General features: G+C 48.6%; 2 protein-coding genes across 2 annotated transcripts in view; one reads left to right on the plus strand and one right to left on the minus strand.

The window, feature by feature from the left end:
- Positions 1-4,971, plus strand: part of mdga2a (MAM domain containing glycosylphosphatidylinositol anchor 2a) — an 80,098-nt gene extending 75,127 nt beyond the window's left edge. Inside the window, exons 14-17 of the mRNA XM_069661212.1 lie at positions 1,924-2,088; positions 2,171-2,301; positions 2,847-2,946; positions 3,057-4,971. Of these exons, the coding sequence (XP_069517313.1) occupies positions 1,924-2,088; positions 2,171-2,301; positions 2,847-2,946; positions 3,057-3,145 (485 nt within the window). The 3' untranslated portion in view covers positions 3,146-4,971. The remainder of the gene's footprint in view (positions 1-1,923; positions 2,089-2,170; positions 2,302-2,846; positions 2,947-3,056) is intronic.
- A 7,555-nt stretch (positions 4,972-12,526) lies between these two features.
- Positions 12,527-19,496, minus strand: LOC138590821 (dehydrogenase/reductase SDR family member 13-like). Its single transcript, XM_069661206.1, has 6 exons — positions 19,344-19,496; positions 17,041-17,159; positions 16,258-16,381; positions 15,955-16,127; positions 14,869-15,022; positions 12,527-13,744 (listed from the first exon to the last, which is right to left on the minus strand). The coding sequence occupies exons 1-6, from the start codon at positions 19,468-19,470 to the stop codon at positions 13,485-13,487; spliced, it is 957 nt and encodes a 318-aa protein (XP_069517307.1). The 5' UTR covers positions 19,471-19,496; the 3' UTR covers positions 12,527-13,484.
- Between the last annotated feature and the right edge of the window lie 566 nt (positions 19,497-20,062).

A 20,062-nucleotide genomic window follows, 5' to 3' on the forward strand; every position in this document is an offset into this window, starting at 1 on the left:
GACAGCTCAGACTCTCTCAGCGATCTGAAACCGTGAAACCAAACGTCAGCTTTTAGTGACGCAGACAAAGAGCTGCTTTGAGCCGCCATTTTGAAACAGATGTTTGACAATGATAAGAAAGAAATCCTTCAGAGGAGAAAGAAGCACAAAGACTGTTTGCACATCCGCAGACAGAGACAGTAATGACATGCAGCCTCCAGCCTGAACTGAGCTTCCTACAGAAGTCTGTAAGTGACCCTTAAATAATCCAGATTGTGTGCTCATGTGATGAAACAACCTTTCATTTCATTTAAAACGCTCACTCAAGAACACACGTGCATCTGTGTGAGACACGGCTGCTGAAGGGTGCCTCGAAACAGACACTGAACCGTTGCTTCCGTCTGTGTGGAGCCTCTTCCACACACTGCACTCCTGAACATGTCCCGGCACTTTGTGACTTTGTGCAGCCTGTTTCCTGCAGCGTCCATGTCTGAAGAAGTCGGGGTGAGCCGATGTGAACGCAGCAGGTAGTCAGGAGCATTCACCGCGAGCGAGTGGGCGGGGTGATGACGTTTAAATCATGTGACCGGCGTGAAGACAGGAGAGCGACGCGCCACAGGAGGGTGAAGAAGACGGATCGTTTACAAGACGACAGCAGAGATGAAGAGAGTCCGGAGCTTCTGGCTGCGAGGCCCGGCGAGGGACCGCAGCGTGCTCCCCCCGTCCGACAGCTGTGAGGGACGTGTGTGTGCTGCTCTGGGAAAGGTCAGGAGTGCATGTGTCAACAGAGACACACAGGTACCTCGAGACGGACGCTAAATAGATGCTACCGCTTGTTTGGATGTGTGAGGGTCCGGCTGCCTGACAGTCACAGACTCTGAACTGTAGCTGCTCCTATGTGAGGAAAGAATAACTAAACACCCGGAAACAGACGTGCATTTATCCATTTAAACGTGCCTTTGAAGGATTATTACATCTGTGTAACTGGTGATAAATGTTCTGTAACATGGGCCTTTCAAAGTGTCTGTGTCTCTGTGTGCAGTGTAGATGTGCTGCTGAGTGGAACACGGCAGCAGCTCAGTGTGATCAGGATTAATGGGACGACAGAGGAACATATCTGTGCGTGCAGAGATTAATCCGGAGTAAACAAAGGTTAAAATAACTCCTCGGTCGATGTGTGACAGCTGCAGTTTGCTGCTCGTCTCCTCCTCCTCGTTTCCTCGCTGAACATCAGCCGCTCCGCTGCTGCTGCTGCAGCTCGTCTCTCTCTGCAGCTCGTCTCATTAGAGCGAGCCTCGGGGTAAACTGTTTAAAATCTGCTGTCAAACAGGAAACATGCGTGACTCGCTGTTTTCTACTCTCGTGTACAATTTAATTTGTGAGGAGTGTTTGTGTGCAGGATGAGCCGGGGGTGGATTTGCTTTATGCTGCAGCTCGACGTTACATTAGCTTTTAGTGTTCCTGCCCTCCTGGGTTAATCTGTGCTGGTCGGGGAGAGCAGAGCAAGGCAGGGTTACGGGTTCAATTCCCTGAGCAGCTCAGAGAGGCAAATGAAATGAAACAAGCGGAGGAGCTGCAGCGGCACGTTTTCTGTTTCTAGAATCAGCTCGTTGTCAGGTGGTTTCCTGTGAAGCCTCAGCATGCACAGTGACACATGCAGACAGCCACGATGTGAAAGTCATCTTGTTCCTCTTAAAACAATCGTCTCCTGAGCAGCGTCACGAGTCTGTCGGCTGAAGAGGTGTCAGCTCACGGAGCATTCTTCATCCTGACCCTGAAGGACCAAACACATCAGAAAGAGCCAGAGGTGTCCGACTAACTTATTGTGCTAACAGATGCTAAGCTTGCTACGAGCAGACGAAGGAAGGTGTGATTTAAAAACAGGTGGTGTTTAAATAATTTATACGTTTATGACCTTTGACCCCGGCCTGATCTCGCTCACAGGGTTCTACATGTACATCGAGACGTCGAGGCCGCGGCTGGAGGGAGACAAGGCCCGGCTGCTGTCTCCAACCTTCAACATGAACACCAAGAGCTCCTCCCCCTCCGTCAGCAACAGCCCCACCTACTGCTTCGCCTTCTACTACCACATGTACGGGAAGCACATCGGTAAGACTGCGGCGAGTCTCAGGTACGCAGGTCAACAGGTCATCATGCTTCCAAACGGCTGACCCTGTTTGTTTGTGTTCAGGAGCTCTGAACGTGTTTCTGCGTCAGAAAGGTCAGACGGTGACGGACAGCTCGGCCTGGAGTCTGACAGGTAACCAAGGAGACCGCTGGAGACAAGCCAAGGTCAACATCCATCCCACAGCAGCCTTCCAGGTACTGACCACGCCCACTACCATACAGGCCGCACCCACTTTATGCAAACTGCACCTACTTTAGTGGAACCCACACGTACTTCACCAGAGATCACAAACCTTACTAACTTACTACAGGCCACGCCCACCTTTCCTTCACACTGTGCTGACCTTACTTTAAAGCACGCCCACTTTACAACAAACCACGCCCACTTTCTTACAATCGACGCCCACTTTACTTGACATCACAACCACTTCACTAAGTAAGGAAGTAACCACTTGTACTTTACTACAGGCCACGCCCACCTTTCCTTCACACTGCGTTGACCTTACATAAGACCACGCCCACTCATCTCTAGTTAAGAACAGAAATGCTAAAGAAAAACAAAATGTGTCCGAGCGTCTCAGCGTTATGACCCTCAACAATCTTTAAATGCATCATAACTAACTAGCTAACACAACAACTGCTGCTGCTTCATCGCACATCAAAGGCTTTTATTTTGAAAGAGCCACAGTCAGTGAAACCATCCGTGAGCGTCTCTGAGTCTCTCTCCTCCTCTCTGGCAGATGGTGATGGAGGGTGTCCGAGGTTCCGGCATCGAGGGAGACATCGCCATCGATGATGTCACCATCGAAGAGGGCGAATGTAAAGACCCTCCCCCCAACAGTGAGTCCTCCTTCACATTTAGTTACTCGTCTAAACGTTCTCCCTCCTTTTAGTTCAACAATCAACAACAATCTTTACCCTGACACTTGCTCTCTCTCTCTCTCACACAGATCTACGCTCGCTCGCCCCGCCCTCCTCGCCTCATATATGGCAGCTGTGCGTCACTCTGATCCTGGTTCTGATTGGCCAGCAGAGGTGACCCCCCCTCTCTACGAGACGCCATGACCTTTGACTCTTCTGCCCCCTCCCTCACCTCTCCATCCCCTGAACATTTACCTCCCCGCCTCCCCAAACTACCAAAGACTCGGCGTGAGCTACAGAGAGACTTCCTGCCAAGATGGCCGACACAAAAGGTCAAAAGATCACATGGAGACGTCCACAAACATCCTGATCCGACGTTAGCGTCTAATAATGTTTCGTCTGAACGTTGAGCTCTCAGACAGACAGAGAGGAATGATGTTCAACAGGAACTTTGAATCATTTCAAAATAAAAGCTTAGAGTCATGTCGTGACGGGAAAACATTTTGAGTCTCTTATTTTTTAAGAACGTTTTGAGACTTAAGAGTTCACGTTCACGTCGTGAGGACATGGAGGACATGGAGGGTCGAGCCCCGTCATTCAGGGCTTTCAAACACACAAACTTGGCCAATAAGAACCGGACTCGTATGATCCCTTGTCCTGTAGCCAATCAGGAGCCTTTCTGCAGCGCGCTGGAATCCCTCTGTTGAACCTTTGACCTTTTGTTTTCAGCTCAGCGCCACAAAGCACAGAAAAAAAACAGGCGCTTCAGTCGGAGAAAAGAGGAAATAAAAGCTTGAATGTTGCCACCCCTCCACCCCTCCATTCCTCCACCCCTCCACCCCTCCATCCTTCCATCCCGCTCATAACCCCCCCCCCCCTCCTCGATCAACAGTACTGTACTGCGAGCTGGACGGACGAACGGCAGTCTCTCTTTTTTGGGGGGAAGGTAACTTTTTACAGCGGGCGGCGGACAGAGCGGTATTTTTAAAGAAACTTTCGCTGTCATTTTGACGTCTGTCTGCCTGAGGAGGACAGTCCACCCTCTGCCATGACATCAAGTGCCTTCAGACTCACAGAGGAAAAGACCGCCGGGCCGAGGACCGCTGGGCCGAGGACCGCCGCCATCGTGGAGACGAAAAGACAAACTGTCGGACATCTTTAAGAAATCTCTCCTCGTCTGATTATGCAGAGAATCCGTTTCCTACAGATTCTTACCTTTTGTGTTTGTGAGATGAAACGTTCGTGATGAAGAGAATTCTGGGAAAAAGGAAGCCATGTTGGATGGCAGCGAGGAAGAAGCCACGGACAGGAAGTAGGCTCTGGATACAGACAGGAAGCTCTTTGGTTTATTCAACAACTTAAAGAACAACATGCAATCATAATCTGAGGATCTGTGACTGGATATTTCAAAATAAAAGACTTCCCCTCGGACGATTTTCTGCCCTCAGCCAATGGGGTTCAAGCATTTGGTCTCTCAAAACTATTTTAGTATTTCAGAGTAAGAGTTTCAGGTGGGGGCGGAGACTTTGACCCTACCTGAGACCATCAGTTACCTTAAACGACAAAACCGGCTGGAGCTTTTGAAAAGAGGAGAAAGAATAATGTATTGTAAAATCAAATCTTATATTGTTCCTATTATATTATAAAGAGGGAGCGCTTTGCACTTTTATTTTGAAGGTTTAACGAGGGTGGGTTTCAGTTCAGGTCTTTTTATTTAGTTTGTTTTAACCTGAAGAATCCAGAATGAAAAACATCCACAAGAACAAGAGTTTAAAAAAGCACAAAATGTTTTTAGTTAAACAAAGTCGACACAAGAACATCACACCTGTAAATGCAGCTGCTCAGATTCATCACCTGTGCAGGTATGGAAGCCTTTTACTGCCACAAACAGGGAAAAAAAAGTTTGAATAGTCAGAATTAAATTCATATATTTGAGCGGCTCGTTTAATTCTGACTTTGTTTTAATAGTTTAACTGAAATAAGTCAGAAGTGTGACAGAAGAAGAACTTTCTGTCACGTACGTTTTTCACCTGTGATCCAGGTGACAGCCACCCGTGATCCAGGTGACAGCCACCTGTGATCCAGGTGACAGCCCACTGTGATCCAGGTGACAGCCCACTGTGATCCAGGTGACAGCCGCCCGTGATCCAGGTGACAGCCGCCCGTGATCCAGGTGACAGCCACCCGTGATCCAGGTGACAGCCACCCGTGATCCAGGTGACAGCCCACTGTGATCCAGGTGACAGCCCACTGTGATCCAGGTGACAGCCGCCCGTGATCCAGGTGACAGCCCACTGTGATCCAGGTGACAGCCACCCGTGATCCAGGTGACAGCCCACTGTGATCCAGGTGACAGCCCACTGTGATCCAGGTGACAGCCACCCGTGATCCAGGTGACAGCCGCCTGTGATCCAGGTGACAGCCACCCGTGATCCAGGTGACAGCCCACTGTGATCCAGGTGACAGCCCACTGTGATCCAGGTGACAGCCACCCGTGATCCAGGTGACAGCCCACTGTGATCCAGGTGACAGCCCACTGTGATCCAGGTGACAGCCACCCGTGATCCAGGTGACAGCCGCCCGTGATCCAGGTGACAGCCACCCGTGATCCAGGTGACAGCCCACTGTGATCCAGGTGACAGCCACCCGTGATCCAGGTGACAGCCCACTGTGATCCAGGTGACAGCCCACTGTGATCCAGGTGACAGCCACCCGTGATCCAGGTGACAGCCGCCTGTGATCCAGGTGACAGCCCACTGTGATCCAGGTGACAGCCCACTGTGATCCAGGTGACAGCCCACTGTGATCCAGGTGACAGCCCACTGTGATCCAGGTGACAGCCGCCCGTGATCCAGGTGACAGCCACCCGTGATCCAGGTGACAGCCCACTGTGATCCAGGTGACAGCCCACTGTGATCCAGGTGACAGCCGCCCGTGATCCAGGTGACAGCCACCCGTGATCCAGGTGACAGCCACCCGTGATCCAGGTGACAGCCCACTGTGATCCAGGTGACAGCCCACTGTGATCCAGGTGACAGCCACCCGTGATCCAGGTGACAGCCCACTGTGATCCAGGTGACAGCCACCCGTGATCCAGGTGACAGCCCACTGTGATCCAGGTGACAGCCACCCGTGATCCAGGTGACAGCCCACTGTGATCCAGGTGACAGCCCACTGTGATCCAGGTGACAGCCGCCCGTGATCCAGGTGACAGCCGCCCGTGATCCAGGTGACAGCCGCCCGTGATCCAGGTGACAGCCCACTGTGATCCAGGTGACAGCCACCCGTGATCCAGGTGACAGCCCACTGTGATCCAGGTGACAGCCACCTGTGATCCAGGTGACAGCCCACTGTGATCCAGGTGACAGCCCACTGTGATCCAGGTGACAGCCGCCCGTGATCCAGGTGACAGCCGCCCGTGATCCAGGTGACAGCCCACTGTGATCCAGGTGACAGCCACCTGTGATCCAGGTGACAGCCCACTGTGATCCAGGTGACAGCCCACTGTGATCCAGGTGACAGCCCACTGTGATCCAGGTGACAGCCACCTGTGATCCAGGTGACAGCCCACTGTGATCCAGGTGACAGCCGCCCGTGATCCAGGTGACAGCCGCCCGTGATCCAGGTGACAGCCCACTGTGATCCAGGTGACAGCCACCTGTGATCCAGGTGACAGCCCACTGTGATCCAGGTGACAGCCGCCCGTGATCCAGGTGACAGCCGCCCGTGATCCAGGTGACAGCCGCCCGTGATCCAGGTGACAGCCGCCCGTGATCCAGGTGACAGCCGCCCGTGATCCAGGTGACAGCCGCCCGTGATCCAGGTGAGTCATTACAATAATGAAAGTTGAATTGAATCACAAACGGCCGCGCGGCTGCTTTGGCAGGTTTTTTTTTTACATCTCTAACTAAACATGACAACACAAAAAGACGATCTCTGAAAGTGTAATAATCTCTACTTCGTATGTTTTAATGTTCAGTGGGTAAAAAGGAAGCACACACGCTGTTCCCATGGTAACCGATCATTCAGGCAGAAACAAACATGTTTCCTGGGCCGTAACGAATATTGAATGTGCGACTCTTTATAGTTTATTGTCTAAGCAGGTAATAAACCAAAGGATTATACTTCCATGGAGCCGACATGTTATTAAATCTGGCCCACGTCTTTACGCCGTGACTTTCTTCCTCATCACTAAATTCAGCATCAACTGTCGCCTGAACGGTGAAAAGTTAACGGGGCGGCATGATGCTGCTTCACGTTATAACACATTAATGTTACAGTGTTGGATGCTCACACCAACCGTGGGTGAAGTTTCTGTAGGTGAAAGTATGTTGGAAGAATCCCCAGGCTGCTCAGCTCAGGCTGCAGGCTACTGTCAACGTTTTTCTACACGCTGCACTTTGTGACATCACAAAGCAGGTCAATCAGAAGAAAGTGGGCTTGTAGGGGCGGGGTTTCTTAAAGGGACGGAGCTTTCTGAGTGGCTTCAGACAGAGGCTGTATGAGGGCCTGCACAGAGCACCAGTGTGAGAAACGTGAGCATTTAGCTGTAAATGATGCTAAGCTAAGCACAGGTCTCACAGAGTGAAATATGAAGCTTTAAATGAGCATGGTACCCCCCTTTAACGATTGATTACAGTAAAACAGCGAGACCAGCGGTACGTGGGAATGACAATAAAACAGGAAACGATGTTAACAACATTTCAAACAAGAATAAGACGAGCGGTTTCTGTGTGTGATCATGTGAACATCATGTGACGACTGCCAGCTCATCATTTAACCATCTCTATTATCTCCTCCATTTTTATTCTGGCAGTTCAAGGCTTCCATACTAAATACAAAGAAAGCGCACAATCGCCGTTTTATTCACCTGGTTTCATCTGTGAGCAAACTAAAGTTTGACAGGCAGAGGGCCGTCTGCGAAGGGAGGCGGGGTCGTGAGCTGGTATCATCAGGTCCGACTCGAGGAGGCACAAAGATGGAGATGATGCGATTCTGTCTTCAGTACAAACATGTTTTTATGGGAGGTGCCGTTTCTCTCCCACATGGATGATCTCGCTGCTGCACACACATGAAACTTTGATGAGGCTGCTTCAGCAGAGGATCCGTTAGATAACTCAGATAAATATCATTTCTCTTTAATGTACTGTTGATTTTTTCTTCTCCCTGTGGCGACACTTTTCCTCTCAGCGTGTTTTTCCACTGCGGCTGATAATCAGATTTTATTACAGCTCCTCTGGGTGTCAGTTTATCCTCACTGCATCATTATCACATTTACTGTTTGCTGGATTCACTGGAGATGATTGTCTGACGAACACCAGCGGCTTTATTTATTCAATAATTCATCTTTTCAAAGTGTTTTTAAATTCGGGCTGGTGTGTGTGATTACAGTCCAGCCACAGAAATGAGCTGCTGCGTTCAGAACGTCCCACCGTCCCCTTATGAACGCGAGGACGTCGTATGGAGGCCGAACACGGCCGGGAAAGAAAGTAAAACATGTCACACAGAAGTTTACATTTAGTGACATTTCCCAATAATTATTATACATTATAATAATCTGACAATATGACAATATATTTTCATTTTACAAATTCCATACATGTGTGTGCGAACAAAGATGGCAGCTGACCATCTGAAGTCGTTTGACGTCTCTGTCACCACAGAGGCCACGTCTTCAAAAGCTTCGGAGGCATTTCAATTATTACTCTTCGTATAAACGTTCTCCCTCCGTGCGTCCAATCAGAGCCTCCTAACGTGTCACGTGATATATGTCGGGCGCCGTGGTGACAGGAGGTCACGTTTATCTGACAGCGTTAACAGGTCATCCATCAGTGAGTCAGCGGGTCAAAGCTCCAAGTGGAAAAACACGCCCAGGTTAATTCCCCGGGGGGGCGGATCTGTTTGTTGTTTATATAGGTTTGTTTTTTTTGGGGGGGGGGGGGGGGGGCAATAAAATAAAAGTCTAAAAAAGCCACCAACACGACTCTGTGGACGTGTGCAGAAAGATATTTTTATAACTGTGATTATTCTCTGCAATAGATTCTCAGATCAGTCTGAAGGTTACACTGCATTATTATTATTATTATTATTATTATTATTATATTAATAAATACACTCCAAATGTTTCAGTGTTCTGTCTTCATACTGCAGGATGTGTGTTCATGTGTGTGTTTGTGTTCATCACCTTGTTTACATCTTTCACCTCTGACCAGATGTTAAACTGTGAGCGAGCCAAACAGCACGCACACGCCGACTCTCACGGCTGGAAATCTCACTGAATCTCACGCGCTCAAACGAGACTTTAGAGTAAACAAACATGGCGGCCGACGGGCAGGAAGAAGTGATGATGATAAAGAACAAACTGTGGATGAAGTGGTGGAGACGGCGTGAACACGGGTTGGACATGTTACTGTATGCTGCACGTTGGCTTTGGTCGTCATGGCTGCGGTTCTTGTGCTTCCTGCTTCAGTCAGCTCGCTTCCTGATTGGCTATCGTTTGGTTCCACGTGACGATCCACAGAGAGCGTAAATGTTGAACACGTGTTTGATATCAGTGCGGCCGTTCTTCTGAGCAGACCAGGGGAAGTAAAATGACTGAATGATCCGTCACACACAGGAACATCTGACAGATCTTCTTTAGAACCATCAGAACATCAGGACTCTGTTACTTTGGTCTGACGGAGGGAACCAGGCCCCAGTCGGCCTGATGATCTTGTCTTTAGAGGCCCTCAGAAGGTTCAAAGGAAACTTTTGGTTACAAACTTCATGTCCTCACAAAGCACAAAAACAAGTGCATGCCTGTAACCTGTGTACACAGTGACCGTGTGGGGACGCTGCACCCACTGAGCCCACTCACAGGGCGACATTAAAGGTCAGTATGAACATGTGACCCCGCCCGCCGTGCAGACTGTGGAGGTCTGAACAGACTGAAGTCTCTGTTCCTCTCTGCGTTTTGAGATGAACTTCCTTCTTCCTGCGCAGGACTCTCAGCCCCTCCGAGCTGCTGGGGATGATTTGTGCTCCTCCATTACGCTAACATTGAAAATATCATTTACAGTCTTCGGGGGTCTCAGGGCCGGACCATTCATCAGCTGTGACACGATGCTGTCGCCTCAGGCACGTCTGCGTCGCTCTCAGACCGCAGCGCTCGCTTGTTATTTACCGAATGCAGCGCGGCGCCGTGGAGGCCTAATGGCCGCCATTCATCATCTCTAGATTGATTTTCAATTGCAGCGCCGCAGTGTGTTAAGCAGATCAGAGCGGGGCCGGTCTACTTCCTGGAGTGGATCTAAGCGGGTTTGTTGAAGCCCTGAGGAGGAGACTGCAGGTAAGAGGTGGGCTTGGTTTTGAGTCCTTCGTGCACTGGCCTGGTTTGGCACAGCGCGGCACGGTTTAAGTTTTCAGATACAACTTCTGTGATCGTTGTGGGGTTTCCTCCAGGTGCTGCTCACTTTTAGTGCAGCAGGTGAGTGCGCTCACCTGTGCCAACTTACTCATCAAGGCCAGAGTATAAAGAGCAGCAGAGAGCATCTGACGTCCACTCCCACCCGGGCTCACTCCTCCTGAGGAAGCAGGCCGTGTTTCGTGTTAGTGCTCACCCACACTTTGCTCCGCCCTTCTTCTCTCCTGCTTGTGTTTTACTGTAACTTCCTCGAGATGATTCCAGGGACTGTCACAGCGATGCAGAGGCGGACAAAGCCCAGAAACTGTTCCAGTAAATGAAACAACTTCCTGGTTCTGTTCTTCAGAACACTCGTTCTGTTTTGGAGCTCCAGATTTGTTGCACGTCAGCCACAGCGTCCCGGGCAGACGAGGTGAGGACAGAGGACATCTCACCTTCAATTTTACAACTTGAAGGCACCAACTAAACTCTGAATCTAAACTCCATCGCGATGTGATCGATGTGTTTTTAGTGTTCACCTTAAGCAGACTAATTAACCTGAGCGTCTCTCACCTGCTGCGTTTACATTCTCACCTGTGTCCTGTTCCATGAGCCCTGACGGCTGAAATGTTCCCGGACACTAACCAGCTCATATTCAGATAAAGAAACTGGATGGTGTCTGTTCCTGACGCCTTCATGCGGCCCCCCGCTGACAGCAGAAACCGAGTCTCCCTCTGCGTGAAGGTGGGAACAATCAGCTTCACTTCTTTTATTCTCTTTGAATCGTGAGTTCAAGCGGCGGCACGTCTCCTCGTGGCGTCGACAGATCTCCATGAATTCCCGGTGGAGTCGGCGTGGAGGAGGCGGGGGGCGTCTCCGTCGTCTTGTTCGGATCAGAAAAGCTTTTACAGCAGCACAGTTCAGCTGTCATGTGAACACTAAGCTGCTCTGTGATCTGTCAGTTAACCTGATTGAACCAGACGCTGCTTCAGACGGAGAAGGTGCGAGAGGATCAGCTGCTCGAGCCGTCTTCATGTTCGCTCACACAAAAACTAAAGACAGACTCCACGCCAGGAATAACCTCCCAAACCAGGAGACAGGAAGTACTCAGGTCAGGTCTATACCACAGTACAGGTCAGGTCACAGTGCAGAAGCATTAACATAAACATAACAAGGTGGGAACATGTAAAACAATCAGAGTGGAACGTGGTTTGAATCATGTGCAGTATGGATGTCCCGCCCCTTCCTCTACCCGACACACACCTTTGGTTTGTTGTCTTTGTTTTGCTTCCACGCATACATTCACACCTGCGCTGCCCGACAGACTGCAGACACACGTCTTTGTTTCAGTCACTGTGAAACTGAGTGATCTCCCTCTCTGTCCAGAAACCACGTTTCTGCAGAAGCATCTCACAGTAAGACATCCAGACAGGCGCGGGGCGCGGCACCGATAGGGGGGCCGAGCGGCAGGCGCGGCGCGCGGGGCCGAGCGGCAGGCGTCACTGTGTGTCTTCAAAAGCTCCGTTTCCACATGCACTGTAAAAGATGTCTGACCTGACAATACTCAGGGCAAAATCATTAATGCACACACACGTATGTATATATACATACGTGTGTGTGTATGCGTGTGTGTGTGTCACAGTGTGTGTCATCACTGTGTTTTCAGGCCGAGTCCTGACTAAAGACGTGGGCTCCGTTTCAGAAAGGAGGTTCAACAAAGCCTCAGTCTGACCCCGGACTGTGGTTTGACTGACTCTCAGCTGATCAGAGTTAGTTCAATCAACTCTGAGTAGGTTCAGCCGGAGTTAAGTGCGTGCACGCTGACTGTAAAAAGGCAGCATTAATGGAGCCCCGATACCACGATTCACCATGGCAACGGTACACAAAAAGAGGTCCTCCTACGTCACACCAGCGGAGCTCGAAATCCTCACGCGGACGTTCAGCGAATACGAGCATGTTTTTAGAAACATAAAGTAACACGGCTGCAGCTGCAAAAGAGAGAGAAGCGGCTCGAGTGAACGCGTCAGTTTGAACTGGTCTGTTTATTTAATACTTCATCACGACCGGAAGCTAAAATTTATATTAATTTAGGAGCAATGCAGCGGGAGAAAAAAACATACATGGAAGCACTTCAATCATATTTTAAATATTAAACAGATTAAATATCATTCAGTGGCTGTTTTAATGAGCATCAGCTTCATCCCTAACATGATGCTGAGTTCACATACATTATAATTCATGTTGATTAAACTGAATGTGTTAGTTTAAAAAAATAAATTCTAATAACTTACGGCGTCTTATCTGAGCGCTCTCGGCAGTGGTGGTGGGAAATCTACACATGATGACTTTGACACAGATTTGTCTCTTGATTTTTTTATCATAATTATAAAAGACTTTTGCAAAGCGGTCAGAGCAGCACAGAGACGCGCGTGAGACGGGCTGCATGAATGAGGACGTCGAATGAGGGTTTTATATTCTGAGGGAGGAGACGGAACGAAACTCTGAGTGTCCTGAAGAAAACCTGCTCGCAACCAGGTGAGGTTCAAAGACACAGTTACCATAGTAACCAACTCAGAGTTAAAGTTACCTCTCTTTCTGAAACGGCAAACCCGAGGTTTCCCTCATTTCAGGGTTAACAAACTCGAGGTTTTCACTGAACCCGCTTTCTGAAACGACCCCAGAGCTCGTCTCACCTGTCACATTAAATCACCGGATTCATTTTACTCTCTGAAAAACTGAAGACGTTTATTTTGTTTATTTTCTTCATTTTACTGAATTTAAGTTTTAATGTATTTTAGGTTTTGTTGCTGTTCTCAGAAAGGTGTTGAAAGGTGTGTGATTGCCTCATTACAACGACCAGCATTCAAGTCAAATAAACGTCTGCTGCCACCTGCTGGTGAACACTGGAGTTACACTGCAGCAGCTGTAGTGGCAGAGAGAAAGCGAGCACAGAGCGAGGGGTATAAAGGTATAATTTATGATACATATAATCATCATAACGACACGTTATAAAACAGTAATGTTTCCTCTCCCTGCATAAACAACAGTCACACTTTAACACCAACAGTTCAAACAGTTCTTTCCTTCGGCTCCGTTTAAGGTGGACAGATATCACAGTCCTTCCGCTCGTTCCACCTTAACAGAGTCCACACAGCCTCTCGCTGACCTCCCACAGTTTCCGGGCCACCGCGTCGTCTTTGGCCTGGGCGCACACTTCCTGTTCGGCGCAGCAGGAGAAGTACCGTCCGCTCAGCGGTTCGATTCCCTCCTGCAGGCAGCAGTGCAGCGTGGTCTGAGCTCCGGCCTCCGGGTCCAGGAACAGCAGCTGGGCAATGGGCTCGATGAAGAACTTCTGCCACAGGCTGACGTGACGGGACAGCTCGGTGCGGACCACACCTGCAGGGCGGGAAAAGGAGACGCACGAGGGGTTAAAAACGATAAGATGAACCTCTCTCTCTGGAGGTTAAAACATGTGATGGTCTGATGCTCTGCTGCTCACGCCCAACAGCACAGGTGTGGTCAGGTGTAACTAGGACCCAACCCAGAGCCATGAAACACAAAGAATACATAGACTATAAATAACTCGTGGATGTAGCCCGTTTGTTTTAAAAGGGAAACCAGTGCAATGTGTTTAACCTGACTGCTGCACTGGTTCTGAAAAGAAGTCTGATCCTATAGAAGTCTATGAGAACATGCTCCTCCTCCTCTCCTGATTTATTCCCTCAGTAAACATGTTCCTAATGACTTTATGGTCTCAGTCTCTAGTTTCAAGTCTTCTTCAACACAGCATGATGTTCATTTAGTCACTGATGCTCCCATTGAGAGTCACACAGACCAGGAAGAGGGGAGGGTTAAGGGCGGGGCTACCTGTGATTGACAGGATGTTATGACGGCAACCTGTCAATCAGGATAGACGTATCAATCCTCTTATCCAAACACGTTCACTTATAGTTTAAAACAACAAGATGGTGACGGCCAGAATGTGAGTTCACAAACAAGTGGGCGGAGTCACAGTGACCACACCCACCTCTTAAATATTACAGATGGTTTACACACTCTGTTAAGACAGCAATGCTTTTGTCCAAGTGTCTGCGATGAGGCAGCAGAGCAGCAGCTCCTGTTCTGTGAGCTTAAATCAGTGTTTTTCTGAATGGAGTCTGGTGTGTGTGCAGAGAGCGATGTAACGTCTGTGTGTGGTTAAAACAATCATCTTCCTCTGTAACAAAAAGGTCTATCTCTGTAGGGATCCTTTCTGTCATGTTGTCACACACTTAGAATAACAATCTGAGCCTGTCAGTGGAAACAACAAGAACTTTTAGTGGACGACCTTTGACCCATCAAGGATTATGTTGCAGCCATTACAGCCTGTTTCACTGCTGCAGGATGAACACATCTACTGGAGACACTCACACACTGTGTGTTCCTGTTTGTTATTAAGAGCGAGCTCAGGCAGTGAAACGTTTCCTCAGACATGAATCGATGTAAAGGTCTTCAGTCCGGGTCAGTGTGGAACATGTTACCTGGGTGGACGCTGTAGCAGGTGACGTTGGTTCCCTTCAGCTTCTTGGCGAGCTCGTGAGTGAACAGCATGTTACACAGTTTGCTGTTGCAGTAGGCGCTGAAGAACTGCCAGCTGTACCTGCCCGTCCCCAGGTCTTTGTTCACCGACAGAGCCTGAACACAACACACATTCATTAACACACCTGAATCATTACTGAGAACAGGTGACAGGAGAAGGCATGTGATGACGTTCTGTCCAGGTGTTAGTGGAGGAATGTTCTGTGCAGAGGGCACGTGTCATCGAAGGCATCTCTGTGTGTGCGTTAGTATGACATCATGTCACACCTGAGCACAAAGGAACCCGTTCTTCACTCAGTGTTCCTGAAGCTGTTAGGTAATCGAGGACAGGTGAGCACAAAACCCTTCTGTTGGTCCCATCCCCCGGAGGAGCGCCCGTTCATCTGTCTGTGCTGAGTCTCAGTCTCACTGTAAACAGGAAGTTACACAGAGGCTGCACTCTGGCTTACTGCAGCGGGATGAAGCCCAAACAGAAACAGATTCTCTTGTGATCGACTTTAATTAACGGCTCTTCAGTTTGCTGAAAGAACAACATCATGATGCAGATTAGGAACAACATGAAGCTTTGTCAGGTCTGTCCTCAAGAGGAGAAGAAAACTACTGTAACATGAGACGGAGGGCGGAGGAAATCTAAACGCTGAACGGCTCCACAGCGTCAGGCAGATTTGTCTCGAGTTGGATTTGTGATCTCGAGCAGATTGTTAGCTTTTAGCTGTTAGCATGCAGATGTCTGTTTATAGAGATTAATAATGAATCTCCTCACAGACTGCTGATACGTGATTGGTCAATATTACTTCGACTCCAAACAGAAACCAGAACAGTTCCTGGCCCCGCTGCTGTAAGTAGATTATCTTTTATCTGAAGAGAACCTGTGTTGATTTTGGCGCCCCCTGTGGACAGAAGGGGTATCACTGGTGTGATCTTGATCTGGGTCGTGTGTGACTTCAGACTTCTGTCTGATCGTCTGTTGAATAAGAAATCTAACTCGTGTAACGTTTGTGGCTCTTTTGTGTTTTGATGCTTCTTACGTCGAAGTCGATGTGTCCCCAGCGATGGGCCATGGACGACAGCGTGACCACCCGCCCTCCCCCCGCCTCCTTCAGGCGCTCCAGCAGCAGGTAGGTCAACAGGAAGTGACCCAGGTGGTTCACCCCGAACTCGATGCCGAAGCCGTCTTCAGTGCGCCCGTCAGCCACCAGACCTGCAGAGATTATATCAAAGACTGTTTCATGTGTGTGACTCCAAAGCTGTGACGGAGCTGCAGGTGTTTCACATTGTTTTGATTCATTTTGTTGAACCTGTGACGTGTCCAGGTGTGACGCTCTCTGTACCTGCGTTGTTGATGAGCAGATCCAGCCTGGACGCAGACTTCAGGAAGGTTTCAGTGAAGCAGCGGACCGACTTCAGGCTGGCCAGGTCCAGCTGCATGTAGAGCACGTCTGTACTTCCTGTTACCTGGAAACACGTCATCATCAGGTGAACACAATGTTAGATATTTACTGTGATTGGATGAAAGTCAGATAGAGCAGTGATTGGACGAGAGGAGACTTTGGCGCGTATCGCTCCCTCTCACAGTGAACGCATGCGTTTGTTCATGGCTGAAATCTTTCGGTCTCCTCCCACATCTTCAGAAACACTACACTCATGCCGAGTTCACTTCCTGTAGCTGACACACACTCACCTCCCTCGTTTATCGCTCAGTGTCGGTGAACTACATCTGCGTCACTGACGGTGAACCTGTTCAGCAAGTAGACTTTAACTTGCACATGCCGTTCTTTAAGTGGAAACATGACATCACCTTCCTGTTTTTAACTTTATTTTCTACATGGTTTAAAAAGTGCCGAGTTATTATTCATGCTCAGGGTCGGACGGGACGTGAAGACAGAGTTTGAGATGCACACACAGTTTCCTCTGGACGTGTGCTCTGCTTTCTCTCACGCCTGATCTCTGAGTGAAGAGAAAGTCACTCTGATCATCACGTGATACAAATCTGTCCATCATTTACAAACTGGTTTCATGTGTGAGAAACTCGATTATGCAATCGCTCCTCACACACAGTGAACAGGTGTTCACAAGTTGCAGCAGAGTCCGAGGGTGTGATTCTCTGCTCCTACCTGTTGGATGTCTGCGATGGCGGCCTCGGCTTTGTCCCGGTTCCTGCAGGCCAGGATCACTCGGGCTCCCTTCCTGGCGAGGTGCAGCGCCGTGGCTTTCCCGATGCCGGTGTTTCCTCCTGCAGCGGGGAAACAAAACCGTCATGATGCACTCTGCTCACAGCCGTGATAATGAACGGCAACTGGTGGATCCTTTGTGATGACATGTGATTCAGACACTCATGTTCGGGATGAACTGTAAGAACGCTGATGATCCTCAGGTGACGTAGTTTAAATCACGAGTAGGTCTGTCTGTGGTGGGGGTCGGGGGGGACAGGTCAAACAAACCTAGGACTTCACCCAGGAGACCAGCTGACTCACAACAGTGATTCAACTTCTGTAAATGTGTGTTTTAAGTCACACCAACACCTTTATGCTAAACTTTACCACGTAGCTTTGGTACTTAAACCTCACGTTACACGTGTTTCTCAGGTATGAACGCGTGAACGTGTATGAAGACGTGTATGAAGACGTGTATGAAGACGTGTAGAGACTGTAACTTATGAAACAGCCGTCCTCCTGTTAGAAGGTCGGAACAAATAACGTACCTGCTCGTCTGGGTCGAAGGACTCGTTTGTTTTATAACCAAAAACCTGCAGAGCTCAGGACATTTCCTCTGCCCCAGCTGTGATTTGTGTTGACTGCTAATTAGCAAATGTCAGCATGCTAACATGCTAAACTAAGAAAGTGGTAGATTTCAGCTGTGTCCCAATCCGGGGGCTGCTGCCTTCGAAGGAGGCGGTCTACAGAGGATGAGTCATTCGTAGCCGGCGTAGACGCTGGGGCCGAACTGAAATGAGACGGGCTGCTCTACAGAGGACTTCCTGTTTGCATCAGCAGCTGTTCCCGCCCTTACCCTTGAGTCACCAAACGCCGCTCCTGTTGCCAACAGGTAGCTAGCAGGCTAACTAGCTAACATAACTAATGTCACACAAGTTAACCTATTATTTTAAAGTGAATTTGTTTCAAAGGCCCTTTCGTCTTCTTAAACATGTGTAACGCAGCTAAAACGTTTACATCTAAAGTGCATTCCTCGGCCGCTAAGGATGCACCCGATGGATCCTTTGCAGCGCGGGGAAAGGACGACGTATCTGAAGGAGCCTTAGAAATGGAACAGCCTTCGACGCGCCGCTGTGACACAATCGGACTTCAAATACGTCCTTCCCTGAATTGGGACAGTCACAGCCTACCTACAAAATATCAGCATGTTAGCATGTTAGCATGCTAACACACTCAACTAAGGGCTTAGAAGAAGAAGGAGGAGGTTTACTCTATTGATCCCTGAGGGGAAAATCAATGTTTTCAGTCTGTTAGTACAAACCGACAGGTAACCACTGTCTCACAGGGCTTCTAGCGTAGCGTAATCACAACTTTTTGCACATAAACTTTGCTGTGACTCACTCTCTAAATGTTTTCAGTTTGTTTGGATAAAATGAGTCACGATACGGGATCAGGAAACACCAGTTATCAGTTATTGATCACAGCTGCATCGGTTGTTTACAAGCTAGCAGATGATGACAGCATCAGGAGAACAAGCTCAACACATTTATTTAGACATATATAGTTAATTATAAATAACTCATACAGGTGTTAAAGATATTTGAATACAAGAAGCAAACTGAAAGAAGAAAATATAAAATGATAACATGACTAATGATTCATCTCCTTATTAAGTTAGTGGCTTCGTCTGTCAAATGTCAGTAAAAACTCTAAAAGTTTAAAGGGGAAGTCTTTCCGGTCCGAAAGACAAAGAAATCACTTTAACTTTTAATAAACTGAGAAAAGAGTGAAACAAGAAACTTTAAGAAGCTGCCGCGGATTTTCTGACTGCTAGTAAAACTACAAGTTTCAACACTTTTATTTCCTCTTAAAAAGATCGATCAGTTTCATGTTGAAGCGTTTGTTGTCATTTCACCTCTGATTCACACAACACATATTAATTATTGCACATACAGTATATTGTAAAAGACTGTAGAGCTGTTCTGGGATCATTTATAAACTCGCTCACCTGTGATGAAGCAGCGCCAGTGCTAACCCCTCAGTCTCACCTGTGCTGAAGCAGCGCCAGTGCTAACCCCTCAGTCTCACCTGTGCTGAAGCAGCGCTAACCCCTCAGTCTCACCTGTGATGAAGCAGTGCTAACCCCTCAGTCTCACCTGTGCTGAAGCAGCGCCAGTGCTAACCCCTCAGTCTCACCTGTGCTGAAGCAGCGCTAACCCCTCAGTCTCACCTGTGATGAAGCAGTGCTAACCCCTCAGTCTCACCTGTGATGATGACGGTCTTTCCCGCCATCGCTGCGTTTCCTTTACATTTGGATCTTTTGAAGATCGTCTGTGTGAGGACGATGTATCCTCCCAGCAGCACGCCGGCCAGCAGCAGCAGGTGAAACATGGTTTAACACGGCCGACTGATCCACCTGAGAGTCACTCGCAGCTCTGAGGTCTGCCTCTTATACACCTGGAGGAGCTCAGCTGCAGTCCCAGTATGCTAAACTCTGATTGGCTACTTTCCCAGCGAGAGGCGGGACCGTCACACCAACCGTTCTGGCTGTGAGGTAAGAGGCAGCTTTAGTGAGAGAGTTTGTGTAACAGAGTTTAATTGAAGTTGTTGATAATTTGTTTAAGAAAATGTTTTTTCTTTTTTAATGTCGGAGGACCAAATTATTTTTGGGTTTTAGGACTTAAAGTGTGGCAGCTTGATTCTACTATCTCTTTAAACTTCATGTTTTCTACACTGAATGTAAGATACTGTGAGGTGAGCTGTTGTAACTGAGAGCGGTTAGCATGCCAAAGTATTCGGGCAAGGCACAGGAAAATACATTTGTTTTATTTTATTTTGAAATTCAAGAATAAAATTTAAACTCAACGAGAAGTCCGAACTTATCGCTAAAATGCAAACGAAAGATCTTCTCTGATGTAGTGCTCCTCCAGTGTGTACAGCCTATCATGCATTAGAATCATGCTATCAGTCAGGGTCCCCCCCC

Source organism: Semicossyphus pulcher, unplaced genomic scaffold (genome assembly GCF_022749685.1).
Source record: "Semicossyphus pulcher isolate SPU_LCO1_2020_fin unplaced genomic scaffold, fSemPul1.0.p SCAF_14, whole genome shotgun sequence".
NCBI lineage: Eukaryota > Metazoa > Chordata > Actinopteri > Labriformes > Labridae > Semicossyphus > Semicossyphus pulcher.